Source organism: Pelophylax lessonae (assembly GCF_965119305.1).
Source record: "Pelophylax lessonae genome assembly, chromosome: 4".
Classification (NCBI taxonomy): Eukaryota; Metazoa; Chordata; class Amphibia; order Anura; family Ranidae; genus Pelophylax; species Pelophylax lessonae.
Window position 1 is genome coordinate 192,807,474 of NC_138771.1, and position 15,983 is coordinate 192,823,456.

At 42.2% G+C, this 15,983-nt stretch overlaps 1 protein-coding gene across 12 annotated transcripts in view; it reads right to left on the reverse strand.

Annotated features, from left to right (window-relative positions):
• Nucleotides 1–15,983, reverse strand: part of SRPK2 (SRSF protein kinase 2) — a 291,812-nt gene that overhangs the window by 90,760 nt on the left and 185,069 nt on the right. For 7 of the 12 annotated variants that reach the window (XM_082254427.1, XM_082254419.1, XM_082254422.1 and 4 more), the window contains 3 exons: nucleotides 13,826–13,932; nucleotides 7,990–8,155; nucleotides 73–98 (listed from right to left, as the gene is read on the reverse strand). In XM_082254427.1, coding sequence (XP_082110553.1) covers nucleotides 73–98; nucleotides 7,990–8,155; nucleotides 13,826–13,932 — 299 coding nt within the window. Of the gene's footprint in view, nucleotides 1–60; nucleotides 99–7,989; nucleotides 8,156–13,825; nucleotides 13,933–15,983 lie in introns of all 12 variants that reach the window. The other 5 variants (XM_082254426.1, XM_082254425.1, XM_082254421.1 and 2 more) reach the window with 1 other exon arrangement.

The window sequence follows — 15,983 nt, forward strand, 5'->3', positions numbered from 1 at the left end:
GCAATGTTTTCACATACCAAGACTTCAGACTTGAAATACAATTATAGAAATGGTATTTACCAGAACACTTACAGGCTTCTGTTGAGGAGCAGTGCTCACTGAAATAAAAAAAAAAAAAATAAAAAAAAAAAAAGAAGACGACAACATAAATTAAGACAATAAGACATTTTTATACACAATTTCACAGTTTTTTTTTCTATCTAAGCAACATGGGTCAATTTAAAAATGTTACAGTTCGAACTACTCAAAAGCAGCTTTTCTAAAATGTAGAGCTAGCATGTTATTATAGCATTCCTATTTGAAGATCCATCCAATAAAATGTTTTAAATTCTGTTATAGAGCCAAGTAATTAACCATATTAATATCAGTACTGCAGTGAGAGATGACTCCTCACCTCTAAAGGGCTGACCCTACTGCAGAGCTCGACTAGTTGACCTTTGGCACCCTACCAAGGGCCTGTGAATCAGCATTACTACTGAAGGACAACCAACTAAACAGCACACAGAGTGTCAATGCAGTTTTTTTTTTTTTTAGTCCATAGCAAAATATTTAAATCACCTGTGCAGCTGGGAGAATGGAGCAAACTAACAGAAAAAAATTGGATTTTTGTACTTTCCACAAAATTCTTTTCTAGGAGCCAATTGAGAAACAAAGTCATAAATCTCCGGGTTATACTGCTGCCTGCAGGAGGATTGGAAATTGACAAACAAAAAAGCTGTAGGCAAGCCCAGGGTATAACTTTCTCATTCCAAGTAAAGTATTTTACGGCGACTACACAAAAAATTTGATTTTTGTCTTACCGTAAAATCCTTTTCTCTGATGTTCATTGACGGACACAGCTCCAGAACCATTGGGTTAGGCTTCCCCCTACAAGAGTAGGACACTAGGCAGTAAAAAAACTTTACTATGCCTATGGGGCAGACCCGAGGGGTATAAATTCAACTTCCTGCTATAGGCATTCAGTTTTGTTTCAAGCAGTGTCAGAAGAAAAATGACCCAACTCAATAGAGGGGTGGGTGCTGTGTCCATCAATGAACATCAGAGAAAAGGATTTTCCAGTAAGAAAAAAATCTAATTTTCTCTTTCGTTCATTGACAGACACCGCTCTAGAAGCCTCGTAACCATTGGGACATCCCAAAGCATTGAAAAACATGAGGGGTGGGAAAAACACAGCAGAAAAAAATTCCCAAAGGCTAAACTAGCCATCCAGGAAAGATGGAGCTCAACCAGGAACAACTGGAGCTCACCTGAAAACAATACACCCTCAAAGAGGACCAAGTCCATTTAAAAAGCGGCCTGCAAAACTTTGCAGTCAAAAGCAGCATCCGCAGATGCCAAAACATCCACTTTATAACATTTTGTGAAAGCGTGCACAGACGACCAGGTGGCCGCCGTACAAAACCTACATCACCGACGCCTGATGACAGGAGGCCCAAGAGACACTAAGTGCCCGAGTAGAAATGCACCTTAAAAGGGAGAGGAGGAACCTGACCCTTAATTGAACAGGCCTGCACCACCGTCTGTCTGACCCATCTGGAAATGGTCGTCGGCAGACGCAGCCAACTCTATCCGGGGTCTATCCGTAAGTACAAATAGTGAGTCTGATTTCCTAAATGACTCGATTGCCACTAGGTACACCCTGATCGCCCGGACCACATCCAGAGAATGCAAGGTAACCTCCTTAGGATGTTTTGCTTAGAACACAGGGAAGGCAACACCATGTCTCCATGCAGATGGAAACCAAAAAACAACCTTAGGAAGGAACGACTAACAGGGGCAAAGCACCACTTTATCTCTGAGAAGCAAGGTGAACGACAAGACAGCGCTGCCAGCTCAGACATCCTGCCTGTAGAAGTTATAGCCACCAAGAAGGCCACCTTCTGGGACAATGTAAGCAGATGAATCCCACAAACATTTTCACAAAGCGGTTTCTGGAAAACCGACAGCACCAAATTGAGGTCTAAAGGAAGCAATGGTGTGAATCAAAGAATGCGTGGCTAAAGAACATTGAAAAAAAACCAAGGCCAAGGCCAAAACCTGGCCCTTGATGGTACCTAAGGCCAGACATTGCTCAACACCTCGGTGGAGGAAAGCCAAACTCCGAGGCACCGAAAAAGGAGCAGGGGTGAACCCCAAGTGAGTCACACCACGCAAAGTACGCTTTCCAAACAAGATGGTAAATCTTCCTAGAGGTAGATCTGATATATTTTAGCAGTGTGGGATCACTGATTCAGACAACCCTCTATCCTTCAGCACTTGGCTTTCGACAGGCAAGCTGTTAAAGCAAGCAACTGTAAGCAAGATGGAAGATTGGCCCTTGGGCACACAGATCTCCTCTGAGGGGGGAAATCTCCAAAGGGGCATCGGCGACCAACTGTATCAGATCTGCGTATCAAGACCGGTGAGGCCAGTCTGGAGCCACTAGGATGGCTTGAATCCCTTCTGCCTAGATCCCTCGCAGGAATCTTGGCAGAAGTTTTTTAAGAGGGAAAGGCGTATCTCAGACAATTCTGGCCCCAAGGACCCACCAGAGAGTCTGTGGCGTTGGCCAGAGGATCCCGTGACCGTGCCACAAACCTCTGCACCTTCCTGTTGAGACAAGAGGCCAACAGGTCAACCTCAGGAGTTCCCCACTAGAGACACAACTGATGAAACACTCCTGGATGAAGTGACTATTCTCCCTGTTCAAATGCATGACGACTGAGATAATCCGCCTGCCAATTTTCCACACCTGGAAGATGCACAGCAGAGAGGGCTGGAACGAAGCGTTCTGCCCACCTTACAACGTCAGCTACTCCCCGAGCCACCAGGACACTTCATGTGTCCCCTTGGTGATTGACATAAGCCACAGTCGTGGCCTTGTCTGATTGTGATGACCACTGTCCAGTACAGGGGAAGGAAACATTTTCCCTGTCGAAGCACCGGAGAGAGAAGCCACCAAATCAGGGACCCTCTCGTACCCCAGCTCAACAGGATCACATTGTCTAGGGACTGTGGATTCTTGTCCCAGCTTGCAAGAATCTCCCTTTGCAGAGGTCTTGTGAGAACCATGCAAATGGAACCGCCTCAAAAGGTAGACATCATCAGGCCCAGCACCCGCATGCAAGTCCTGAGAGACGATCGACTGCTGGACAACAGGAGCCGAATTGCATCCTTCAGCTCTGGGAACTTTACCCATGGGAGAAACAACCTGGTTGAGGCCGAGTATTGAGGCAGAGCCAGATAGATAGTCCAACTTAGTGGACGGAACCAGAGCAGATTCCTGGAAATTCAATTGCCAACAGATTACGCACAGTAATCTCCAAATTGTCCATCAGAGCAGTCAAGAGACTCTGCTCGCCCGAAGATCATAGTCCAGGTACTCCAGTACTGCAATCCCCCACTGGCGCAACAATGCCAACACTGGGGCCAACACTTAATGAAGACTCGAGGAGCTGAGGCTAGACCAAAGGGTAATGCCACGAGAATTGATAATGCTCCTCGCCCACGGCAAGCGGAGGAAGCGCAGATAACCAACATATTTTGGAATATGAAGGTAAGCGTCCTTGATATTGATAGAGGCCAAAAGATCCCCTTGATGTACTTCTGTAACCGCACAAAGCGGTTTAGAGCTTAGAGGACAAAGATTGGACATACCTTGTCTTCCTTCCTGGGAACTGTAAACAGGTTTGAAGAAAACCCTTGAAAACATTATGTTTCTGGAACAGGAACAATCACCCTTTGTGGTAGCAAGTCTTGCACCACCCCGAGAAAACTTTGCAGGTCCACTTATTCAGCAGAGATTCCTCAAAGAGATACCGTCTAGCGAAACGCTTAGGCACCGCCATATTGCGTTTAGGACAACCCCACTGACTCACGACAATTTTGTCAAAGTAGGCGGAAAAAGGGAATACCTTTGCAGCTTTTGAGGAGCTGTGGGTACCAAAATGGGACCGGCGCCTCCGACACAGCAGCAGAAGCTGCATCCTCCATTTATAAAGTTACCTTCACCGATACAATCAGTGCATCCACCAACACCTTTTAATGCATGGCTGTAGCAGAAGAGGAATCATCCTCACTATCAGTGCACTCAAAGTGCATGGACCCAAACCAGTAGGGTAGCTACATACTAAGCTTACCCCGAAATATTATAATCAGGGGAGGCTGCAGACTGCGATTCAGCAAGAGAACGCCGGGCAAAAGTCCACAAATGGACCACCCATGAGACCTCGCAAAAAAACAAGGGGGGGGGAGGGGTTCGCCAGCCGATCCCTCCATAGAGAACATAATAGGACATATCCCCCTTAAATTAGGGCCACCCGCCGTGATGTGGATGCGCAGACATTGTACCCTCGCCCACACAATGCAGGTCTAGTTTCCAAATAGAACTGAGGGGTCCCCGGATAAACACAGCGTGTTGATTTCCGAACTTCCAGTTTCAGCCGCAGACAGGAAGGGACGTCACCCAGGTCCTTCTGACGCGTTGCGTCAGACATGTGACCCTTGAGAAAGTCACGTGTCTGTGAGGCAACGCGTAGGGAGGAGCCAGGTGACGTCACTTCCGGTCTACAGCCGAGACCGGAAGTTAGGAAATCAACACGCTATGTGATCCGGGGACCTCTTGGTCCTATTTGGAAACTATACCTGCATTTGTTTGTCACTCTGTAAGTTACTATTTACTCTAACTAAACCATTATTTTATATACTACACTATGGAGATGCCCATTTGTTTTTCATGAGCTGATTACTACGTGTTCTGGAGGGGTCTTCAACAGGACTGTTTCATATGAATACGCATCATTACCTTTTTTAAGGTGAGCGGCCATTGCACTTGTTTGTGGATAGTGGTTGCTCGGATCTTGCACTGGTGACACTCATCACTGGATATGGTTATCCACATTATACATGGACCTTTACATTTTTTTTTCCCGCAAGTTTGTTCACATTGTATAAGGACTGTTGATTATATATAAAAAAATTTTCTGGGATTTGATTTTTATTTTTTTCTGAATTTTACTTATACACGTGGGATTAGTTATTCACTTTACTTTTTTTCAAGCATGTGATGCACTTACTATATATATATATATATATATATATAGTATTTGGTTCATATTGATCTGTTGCTTTTTCTTGATGCACTTATGTATATATGCTGCTTCAGATTTTTATACTGTAGCCCCGATCTGTTTTCTTTTTTACTTAACTACCATCTACCACTACAACTATGGCTTGTAGTTCTCAATAAACTGCACTGGTGAATGCTCTCATAGTTGATTGATCTTCCTGCTCTCCAGTAATGAGAGTATGGGCAGACAGCTATACGAAGATAATGCAGGAGCCCGAAATTGCATCCATGATGTGCTGATTGCTGGTGCAATGCTCTACTGGCTTCAGAAAAAAAAATATATATAAATGCACATTTTTTTTTACATGTGCATGTATATATTTTTTAACTGAGAACTTCTTCTTTAACCAGAACAAACTGTGGAAAGCACCTAACACAGAACCCAATGCCCAAAGGTCAAGTTCAGGCTAGCCCCTGATAGGAGCAAATCAGAGTGGAACGCTCCAGCAGCCTTGTAGAGAAGAGTCCTGACTGAAGAAAAAAAAAAAACCTAGACACTGGTTTATTCTTTGAAACAGCAGAGATGAAGAAAAGACATGCATCCTTTGAGAATGAAAACAGAAAAAAAAAGGCATGCTGTTAGGAGGGATTATACCAGGGCTGGATTACAGTTTTTTGTGTACACCAGTGTTCAATCCTGTAGACAGCAATTTAACTGATTTAGGACTTCCTGTGCCCCTCACTGAACGAGAAGGAAAGCCATTTATGCAGAGGCATCCCCTGCCTCATAACAATACCAAATGATTTGAAAGGATAACCTCTGCAAATACATTCAGAATTACAAAAAATATATTTTTTTAACTTGAGAGCCCAATCTAATACAACACGTTGCAGTGAACAAGACTAAATAAATCAAAAATCATTCAAATAACCTTTTGTTAATAACAGCATTAAAACATTAATGAACTGCAGAATTAGAGTATTAACACAAGCATTACATTTTAACAAAGCAGTTGTGTGACTGCCTTAGCATACAAAGGGAGATACCTTTACACTGTCCACCATCTTCTGAAAGGAAACCTGGATCATGGCCCCAATACAATGGCCCAGTGTAACGCTTTGGCCATTAACTGTATACTAAGTTGCAACGCTAGGCTCAAAAGGCACCAAAAGTGGTTAACACAAAAAATGGAAATCTACCAATTGAGAAAATTAGAATATGACAAGGTTCCTTCTCAAGAGTTAAAGTGGAACTCCAGCCAAACACTAGCTATACTACATGCTAGCTACTCCCCCCTACAGCAACCTAACCTGCCTACCCTGTGTAAAGAAAGATGTGCATACTTGGACCATTTTAGTCCACTCATGTGATCTACTGTGAGTGCATGGCAGCTGCAGGGGAGAAGAGGGAGCACTTGAAAATGGAAATTCCGGGAGCCATGACACTACTCATAGGTTTCTGTGTCCCAGACATTATCTAAAAATCCCTCCTCTCCCTTGTAGTTGCCACTCACTAACGCAGGAGCCAGAGCTGCAGGACCACATGACCGGAGTGGGATAAAAATAGTAAGTACACAAATATTTTATACACAGGTTAGGGCAGGAGAGATAGCAGGAGAAGGAGGAAACATTTTAAGCATAATTTGTGTTAGGCAGGTGTTCCACTTTAAAGTGAATGTAAACCTAAATAAATTCATTTTTTTATAACATGTAATACTTACCTGCTCTGTGCTATGATTTTACACATAGCAGTCCCGATCTTCCTCTTCTGGGGTCCCCTGCTGGTGCTCCTATCTGTTCCTGTCGAGTACCCCCATAGCAAGCCACTTGTTATGGGGGCACTTGTGCAAGCTCAATGCAAAGCCAAGCTGTGTGTGTGTACACTGATATACGCAGCTCAGCTTGGCCCGGCCCCTTGCTTACTCCTCACAGGCTGTGATTAACAGCAGCAGGAGGAGCCAATGAATTTCTGTTTCTGTCTCCATGGCCAGTGGGGAGAGAGCTGAGAGAGCCGCTGCTCTCAGGCACAACGCTGGTTCGAAACCTGGGTTCAAGTAAATATTTAGGCAGTCTGGGGGAAGGGGGCTGCACACAGGTTTTTTATTTGAATGCAGAGAATGCATTAAGGTAAAAAACCTTCTGCCTTTAGAACCACTTTACCAATATACAGTATGTGTTGCTGATGGAGAACTTTCATATTTCCTTTTTATTATGGCTCACCAACACATACGAATGCATCCTTAACCTGGTTACTTTAGATTACTTCATTCTATAGGAATGTCATTAACTGAACAAATTCCTTCAGGAATGTGTGCTAGGGGAATAACATTTTCTAAGGATTATGATTAATCAAGATTACTAATTAGTGCTGTATATACCACAGCTAAAACTTGGAAAAGGTAGTCTCTGACCAGGTTTGCAATATGCACATGTCTGGTTTGATCATCTTGCCAAGCCATAAAGACGAACGGCATCTAGAGCCCAGTATCTCTTTACATTTTTCCAATATTTTTAAAATTCGTTTTTACGATCTGTACATATGTAAATAAATATTATATACAGTTTGATTTTACCTACAAGTGTTTGTGTAATCTCTCTTTGCATATCTCGAAAAATCCCCAAAACAATCACGTGAACATAAGACAGCTGCTTCAGTTTATTGGGCAATCTGCAGAACAAACCGTAATAGGTTCCAACACTCTGGAGAACTGGCAGCTGTCTCTCTGAGAACAATGGGTGGAGAAAACCCTGTCCACCTACTGACAACCTAAACGTATCAAGGTCATTACAGATATTTGATCAGTTTTCAACATCATTAGAATATCAAACTGTAAAAGTTGAGAGAGATTGGGAGTATTTATGGATTATCATCACGTTTAAATTATTGCTATAACTCTAAAGCTTTGAATGTAATATACAGCAAGCCAATCTATAACATATACCTGCAGAACCAGAGGGGGGTGGTGCACCAGCCTTCTGCCATTCTGTGGCTTCCGCTGCCATTCTTCGGACATAGGCATCATCAACACACATCAGGATGTTTTCAGGTTTTATGTCAGTGTGGATAATTTTACATTTGCTATGCAAATAGTCCAAGCCCTGAAGGACCTAAACAATGAAGGAAATTATTCACAAGTCAATTTGGAAACATTCTATATTTAACTTAAAACTTTGTGCGTTACTTCCACACATCTGAATTTAGAAACGCAGCAGACTATGTGACGATACCTATTTTTAAGATCATTTTTTGTGATGGTAAAAACTATGCACATTATTTATTGCTAAAGGAAAAAAAGGTCATTGAGGAGTAAAGAGTACAAAAATAAATAAATCATACCACATGCTATGGTCAGGCCAAGAATTTCCAAAGAACACATTTGATATTGCAAGGTTATGTCAGTAAAACTTGCAAGAGACAGACCAATTGTTAAGAAGAGACAATAAAATTTTAAGATTTCAACAAACCACACAATAACTAGATAGTAGATTCAAAAACAGTTGCTGGTAGCCAACAAAAATGTCTCAATGTCATCCGCAAGATATCTGCTACTGTTACTTCTGACATCAGGAACAAAGCCCTACCAAGATGGGCACTTCCACACATTAGACACAGTCCAAATTCAAAAAAGATGGGACGCTGTGTAACATCTACATGAAAACAGAATGCAATCATTTGCTTAATCTCATAAGCACATATTTTATTCACAATAGAAAACATATCAAATGTTTAAACTGAGAATGTATAATTTTAAGAAATAAAATAAGGTAATTTTGAAATTGATGGCAGCAACACATCTCAAAAAAGTAAAAGGCAACAAAAAGCTGGCAAACTAACTGGTACTAACAAAGAGGAGCTAGAAGAATATTATTTTGCAACTAATTAGGTTAAAAGAGAAGCTCGGGTTTAAAAAACAAAAACAAAAAAACAAACAAACACTTATACTCACCTAGGTAAATGCAGCATCGCTCTGATGCTGCATCGGTCTATCCTCTGCCACCTCTACTGTCAGTCACTGCTCTATGCCGCCTGCCAGTCAGTGCTCACTGGAGCACATTGGGCTGTGGAGGGGGCAGGAGCGACTCAGGCTCTCAACAGCTTGCTAAGAAAGGAGGCTGAGCCAGCTGCCAGTCCAGGCACCTGGGTGGATCCCAACATTAATGTCGATAGCCAGTCCAGATTCTGGACTGGCTGAGTGACATCAACTGATAGTGGGCTTTAGCCTGCTGTTGGCTGAACACGGGTCACAGAACATGCAGAATGAAGTGCACCCCTGTGATTCCCAGAAGGAGGGACAAAAAAGCTTTGGCCCTACTTCTCCTTTACTTGGCAACGGGTCAGTAACATGATTTGGTATAGAAAGAGCATCTCAGAGAGTCAGAGTGTCTCAGAAGTAAAGATGGGTTGAGGTTAACCAATCTGTGAAAGGCCACCTCTAAAAATTGTCAAACAATTGCAGAATAACATTCACTATAAAATTGCAAAAACTTTAAATATATTATCATCTATAGTACATAATATCAAGAGATTCTGAGAATCTGGAGAAATATTGGATGACCATTATCTTCAGGCCCTCAGACAGCACTGCAAAAAAAAAACAAGCAATGTTCTGTGATGGATATCACTACATAGGCTCAGAAATACTTTAAAAAAATTACTGTCTGTGAACACAGTTCGCTGTGCCATTCACACATGCAAGTTTAAAAGATCATGCAAAGTAGAAGCCATATCTGAACATGATCCAGAAACGCTGCGGTCTTCTCTGGGCCAAAGCTAATTTAAAATGGGTCTGTTGCAAAGTGGAAAACGGTTCTGTGGTCAGACAAATCGAAATCTGACATTCTTGGCAACTATGGGCACAGTGTCCTCTGTACTAAAGAGGAGAGGGACTTTCCAGCTTATCACCTCTCAGTTCGAAAGCCTACATCCTTGATGGTATAGGGGTGCATTAGTGCGTATGGAATCGGCAGCTTTCACATCTGGAAAGGCACAATCTATGCTGAAAGATATAGCCAGGTTTTAGAGCAGCATATGCTCCCATCCAGATGATGTCTGTTAGGGAAGGCCTTGCATATTTCAGCAGGACAATACTAAACTGCATACTGCATCTATGACAACAGCATGACTTTGTAGTGGAGGAGTTCAGGTGCTTAACTGGCCTGCCTGCAGTCCAGACCTTTCATTAACTGAAAATATTTGGCACATCATGAAATTAAAAATAGGACAAGGACAACCCACGACTGTTGAGCAGTTAGAATTCTATAACAGGCAAGAATGGGACAACATTCCCCTCCCAAAACTTAAGCAACTGGTCTCAGTTCCCAGACATTTACAGAGTGGTGTTAAAAGAAGAGGGGATGCTACACTGTGGTAAACCTGGCCCTGCTCCAACTTTTCTGAGACATGTTGCTGCCATCAATATCAAAGTTACCTTATTTTATTTTCTTTAAAATTGTACATTTTCTCAGTTTAAACACGTGATATGCTTTATATTATCTATTGTGAATAAAATGTGGGTTTAGCAGATTTGCAAACCACTGCATTCTCTTTTTATGTTTTACACAGCATCCCAACTTTTTTGGAATTGGGGTTGTACAAGCAATATTAGTGGCTAGACCTCTGTCCTCCTTTTGCCTTTTCTTGGATGCAGCTTCTACAGAAAAGGTCTGCTTTAAAAGCCAGTTATAGGTTGGGGTATTTGGCGTTTGCACGGTTCTTTTTTTGGCGAGGGGGGGGGGGCACTGGACACCTCTGCTGCCATTGTGCTGTTTGTGAAGTGTCCCCTGTGCTTTTAAGGAGGGGTGGGCTCCCTCCAGGCATACCTGCCTTCAATCTATTCAGTACTATATAGGTGCTCCTACTATGGAGTGGAGCTGCATGAATAATTGTTAAAGAAAAAGCGTGATCTTGACTCAACCCCCCCCCCCTCACGATCTTAATCTGCCATTTCCATGATTCATGTAACAAGTACAGAGCTGTTCTCTGCTCACAGCTCTCAAAAAAAAAAAAAAAAAAGAAGCCGGCAAAGTGCATTACAATATTGCTCAGTGCTCAGAGATGAAAAGTTGTATAATTTGGTACTTTTAGAGATCAAAGCGATGGGCTGCTAATGAGGTCTGCAAATTAGGTCAGTTTAACCACTTTAAAAGACTAAGGCTCGGTTCACATTTGTGCGATGCGGGAACACTGCGAATATGCAGCGTGATCCCGCATCGCATCCGCACATCTGGCAGTTCACACTGCCATATGCGATACGCAGGGGGTGTCAATTAAATGTTAACGACACCCCCAGTTTGATCGCATATCGCAGTGCGATCTGCAAGTTTGCACAGAATCGGATCACACAAGTGTGAACCACTGTGCGATCCGATTCTGAGGCGGCTCAAAAAATGCCTCATGTGCGAGTTAGCTGTGGATGCGCTGCAAATTCAGCCATACAAAGTGTATGGCTGAACTCGCATTCCGCACAGGAGATCGCATGTAATGAAGGAGCAGTGCGCTCTGAATTACATGCGATCAGTGCATCCGCACAAGTGTGAACCGCCTCTAAGCCTTTTTCTGACATTTGTTACTTACAAGTTAAAATCAATTCGATTTGCTATAAAATTACTTAAAACCCCCAAACATTATATGTATTTTTTTTAGCAGAGACCCTAGAAAATAAAATAGTGCAATATTTTATGTCACACTGTATCTGCGCATCGGTCTTTAAAACACAATTTTTGGGGGAAAAAATACACTTCAATGAATAAAAAAAAAAAAAAACAACTAAGCAGTAAAGTTAACCCAATTTTTTTGTATAATGTGAAAGATGATGTTACACAGAGAATCGTGAGAGAATTGTGATCTTTATTCTAAGCAAAAAAATTGTGATTCTCATTTCATCCAGAATCGTGCAGCTCTACTATGGAGGCTCTCAAAATGTATAAAGTTAGGACTGCAAATAATACTGGGTTACCTTGTCGCGGTCTCTGCAGCTTACAAATGTATTTGCAAACATGTGCAAACTAAACCCATTTTTAACGTGAATAATTCAGTTTGTTGCAGGCTGGCTGGTAAGTTGAGCTGGGAATATCTTGGTTTGAAATGCATTACCCTTCCATGTGCTCCTTGCTGATAAGGCCAGTTATAGGGTTGAGTACTATTTGTTTGTACTGCAAGTCAAGCAAGTGCACCACAACAAACTATTTGTACAGCTCTTTAAAGCATTTGAATAAACAAAATGGACTCAAAACGATCATCAGCGTTTTGTTCCATTCTTCAAAATGTTTTCGCCACTTGAAGTAGCTGCTTGTTTTGTCAACCCTACTGTCTGGGAAATCTTTATTAATATGGATGATGAGAATATTCAGGAACTGCTTAAAAAAGGCACAGGGGTAGGCCATAACAAAATCCACATTACCCCACACACAAGCTTAATATCGGAACTCTTGGTGTGTCACTTCTGGTCTAGGTGGAAAGCACGCAATTTGCCTGGCAGCTTCCTAAGAGACCGGATACATTGGGCATATACATTTTGCATGTTTTTAAGTGTTCGCTTTGGGAGCGAACGTTTTTTTTTTTTACCAATAACTAAGCAATTTTACACTACGAGAGGATCCCTCCTCTTTTTTCAAATTTTGGATTTCTTTTTTTCCAAAAAGCTTTCTTGAACAAAGTAAACATTAGAGAAGGGTTGGATTTCTACTATCTGAGCCATTGGATCACTGACAGGTCTAACCACAAGGAGAGGATATCCAATCCAGGCACCAACCTAGTGGCATGATGTGTAGCGAACTCTTTGTGGCAAAAGGGCAGGAGGAAATGCCTGGATACCTTATAAAGGCTCCGGGCCAAAGCAGTGATAAAAGTGTGACCAGTGGTGCGATGTTACGCCTAGATACTCACTTGAGACTAAGCTCTAAATAGTGGAATTTTTACTGCCGAATTTGAAACACCTGAAAAATGATGAAACTAAAACACATTTAAAAACTTTCCTGATAGTTTTTCACAAAGCAAAAAATACAGAGGGAACAATTAGGTGTACTAAAGGTAATGGAGATACTGAGTCATACTTGCTATAAAGCTACAGTATTAAACTGATAATCAGGATGAACATGTCTTACCTTTCCATATCAGTAGTCCCTAAAAGGGTCTTGGCTTTGCCCATCATGGTGGGCATACCTCCATAGGGGTCTTTAGGATTTATGAAGGAGGACCACCAGTTCTGAACCTGTAAAGCACCCTGCAACTAACTACACTCGTTGCACGCAGTGCCAAGGTTTGTGTCCAAGCAGTATACAGTGCCTCAAGGAACATTAAAGACCGACACCCACATAGTGGGGTTCGGTCATGGTTCCACCGACACCCACATAGTGGGGTTCGGTCATGGTTCCTAAGGTTTTATCAAGGTTACATCAATCCAATTACACTGCTTCAATTGTTATAGAAGGTAGTGAAAAGTTTTAAAGAATCTGAAAAAAAAAATAAAGAAACCTGGCTAAGCACAGAAAACCTCTCCATAGTGCACAAGAGGCCAATTACCTAAAGACCCTAGCCAAAAATTAAAGACCCATGGGAGTGGGGTAGAGCTATAGGAGGAGGAGGGGGGGGGGGGGGGTTGGGGACCCAGCAAAGCTTTTTCCAGTCGTCAGCTATACTCAGGGTCCATGAATATCCAGACAATAATCTGTACTGTATGATTAAGATAGGTTTTAAATAGGTCATTGTTATGCAGATAAGCGGGAGTGAAGAGAGAAGAGAGGGAAAGCAAATGAAATGTCAGCTTTAAAACGGCTTACCTGGCGAATAATGCTTTTTACACAGCGAATGGGAAGACCCTGATAATTAGACTTTATTATCCATTTTAATAAGTGATGGCCAAGAACTTCAAAAACCATACAGACATCTGAAATCAAGTTAAGGCGATCAACCACACAAAATGTGCATAAGTAGTATTTTACATAAATAATTTTAGATAAGATAAAAAAAAAACAAAAAAAAACAAAACAAACGTATATGTAGTCCAGAGAAAAAAAAACCCTTTAGAATCATTATGGTACATGCATTTTCCTGAAGAGTCTTCTGTAATAAGCAACATACAGCATGGATTCCTTTAAGACAGGAGTTGCCAAACAAATCTGATTTCTTTTTATGAGGTGGTAAGTGGACAGAGGGGTGGCTGTGGATGTAGTAGACTTGGATTTTGCAAAAGTGTTTGACACAGTTGCTGTGTAAGGTAAAGTCTACTGGCTTGGAAAGATCGGTTAGTAAATCGATACAAAACTGGCTAAAAGACTGAATTCAGAGAGTATTGGTTAATGATTTAAACTCTGAATGGTCTAAGGTGATCAGTGGTGTACCCCAAGGTTCAGTGTTGGTACCCTTGTTAAATAATACATTTATAAATTAAAGGTACCATTTCAGTCTTTGCAGATAACACCAAGCTATGCAGTAGCAAACCGTCCTTACAGGATGTCTCCAAATTACAAGCTGACATTTAATGCACTGTTTAATTGGGCAACTATGTGGCAGATGAGGTTTAATGTTGATAAATGTAAAGTTATGCACTTGGAGGCTATGAATATGCATGCATCATACATACTATGGGGAGTACAACTGGGGGAATCAACGCCGGAGAAGGATTTGGGTGTTTTGGTAGATCATAAGCTTAAGCATGCAGTGCCAAGCTGCGATTTCCAAAGCAAGAAAAATCCTTTCTTGAATTTAAAAGAGAGGCATGGACTCCAGAGAGATAAGATTTTGACCTGTACAAATCACTAGTAAAACCTCATCTGGAATATGCAGTTCAATTTTGGGCACCAGTTCACAAAAAAGATATTGGGGAACTGAAGAAAGTGCAGAGCATCCAAACTGATAAGCGGCATGGAGGAGCTCAGCTATGAGAAAATATTAGAGGAACTGAATTTATTCTCTCTTGAGAAGAGATTAAGGGGGGGATATGATCAACATGTATAAAAACACACACAATGTTACCAAAAGTATTGGGACGCATGCCTTTACATGCATATGAATTTTAATGGCATCCCAGTCTTCATCCGTAGAGTTTAATATTGAGTTGGCCCACCCTTTGCAGCTTTAACAGCTTCAACTCATCTGAGAAGGCTGCCCTCAAGGTTTAGGAGTGTGTCTATGGGAATGTTTAACCATTCTTCCAGAAGCGCACTTGTTAGGTCAGGCACTGATATGGATGAGAAGGTCTGGCTCGCAGTCTCCGCTCTAATTTATCTCAAAGGGTTTGCTATTGGGTTGAAGTCAAGACTGTGCAGGCCAGTCAAGGTCCTCCACCCCAAACCCTCATTCATGTCTTTATGGACCTTGCTTTGTGCACTGGTCCAAATCATTTGGTGGAGAGGGGATTATGGTGTGGGGTTGTTCTTCAGGGATTTGGCTTGGCACCTTAGTTCCAGTGAAGGGAACACTTAAGGCGTCAGCATACCAAGACATTTTGAACAATTTCATGCTCCCAACTTTTTGGGAACAGTTTGGGGTTGGTCCTTCGTGTTTCAACATGACTGCGCACCAGTGCACAAAGCAAGATCCATAAAATACATGAATGAGGGAGTTTGGGGTGGAGGAACTTGACTGGCCTGCACAGAGTCCTGAGCTCAACCCAATAGAAAACCATTGGGATGAATTGGAGTGGAGACTGTGAGACAGGCCTTCTCGTCCAACATCAGTACTTGACCTCACAAATATGCATCTGGAAGAATGGTCAAACGTTCCCATAGACACACTCCTAAACCTCGTGGACAGCCTTCCCACAAGGATTGAAGCTGTAATAACTGCAAAGGGTGGGCCAACTCAATATTGACGTCCTGACGAAGTGTGCGTGATGCATGCGAAATGCGTTGACATCATCGGCGCGAATGGTCTGCGTTCCAAGCGGCCGCTCTGTGGACTTCTGTTTTACGGTTCCAGATTTCGGACGCAGCAGCC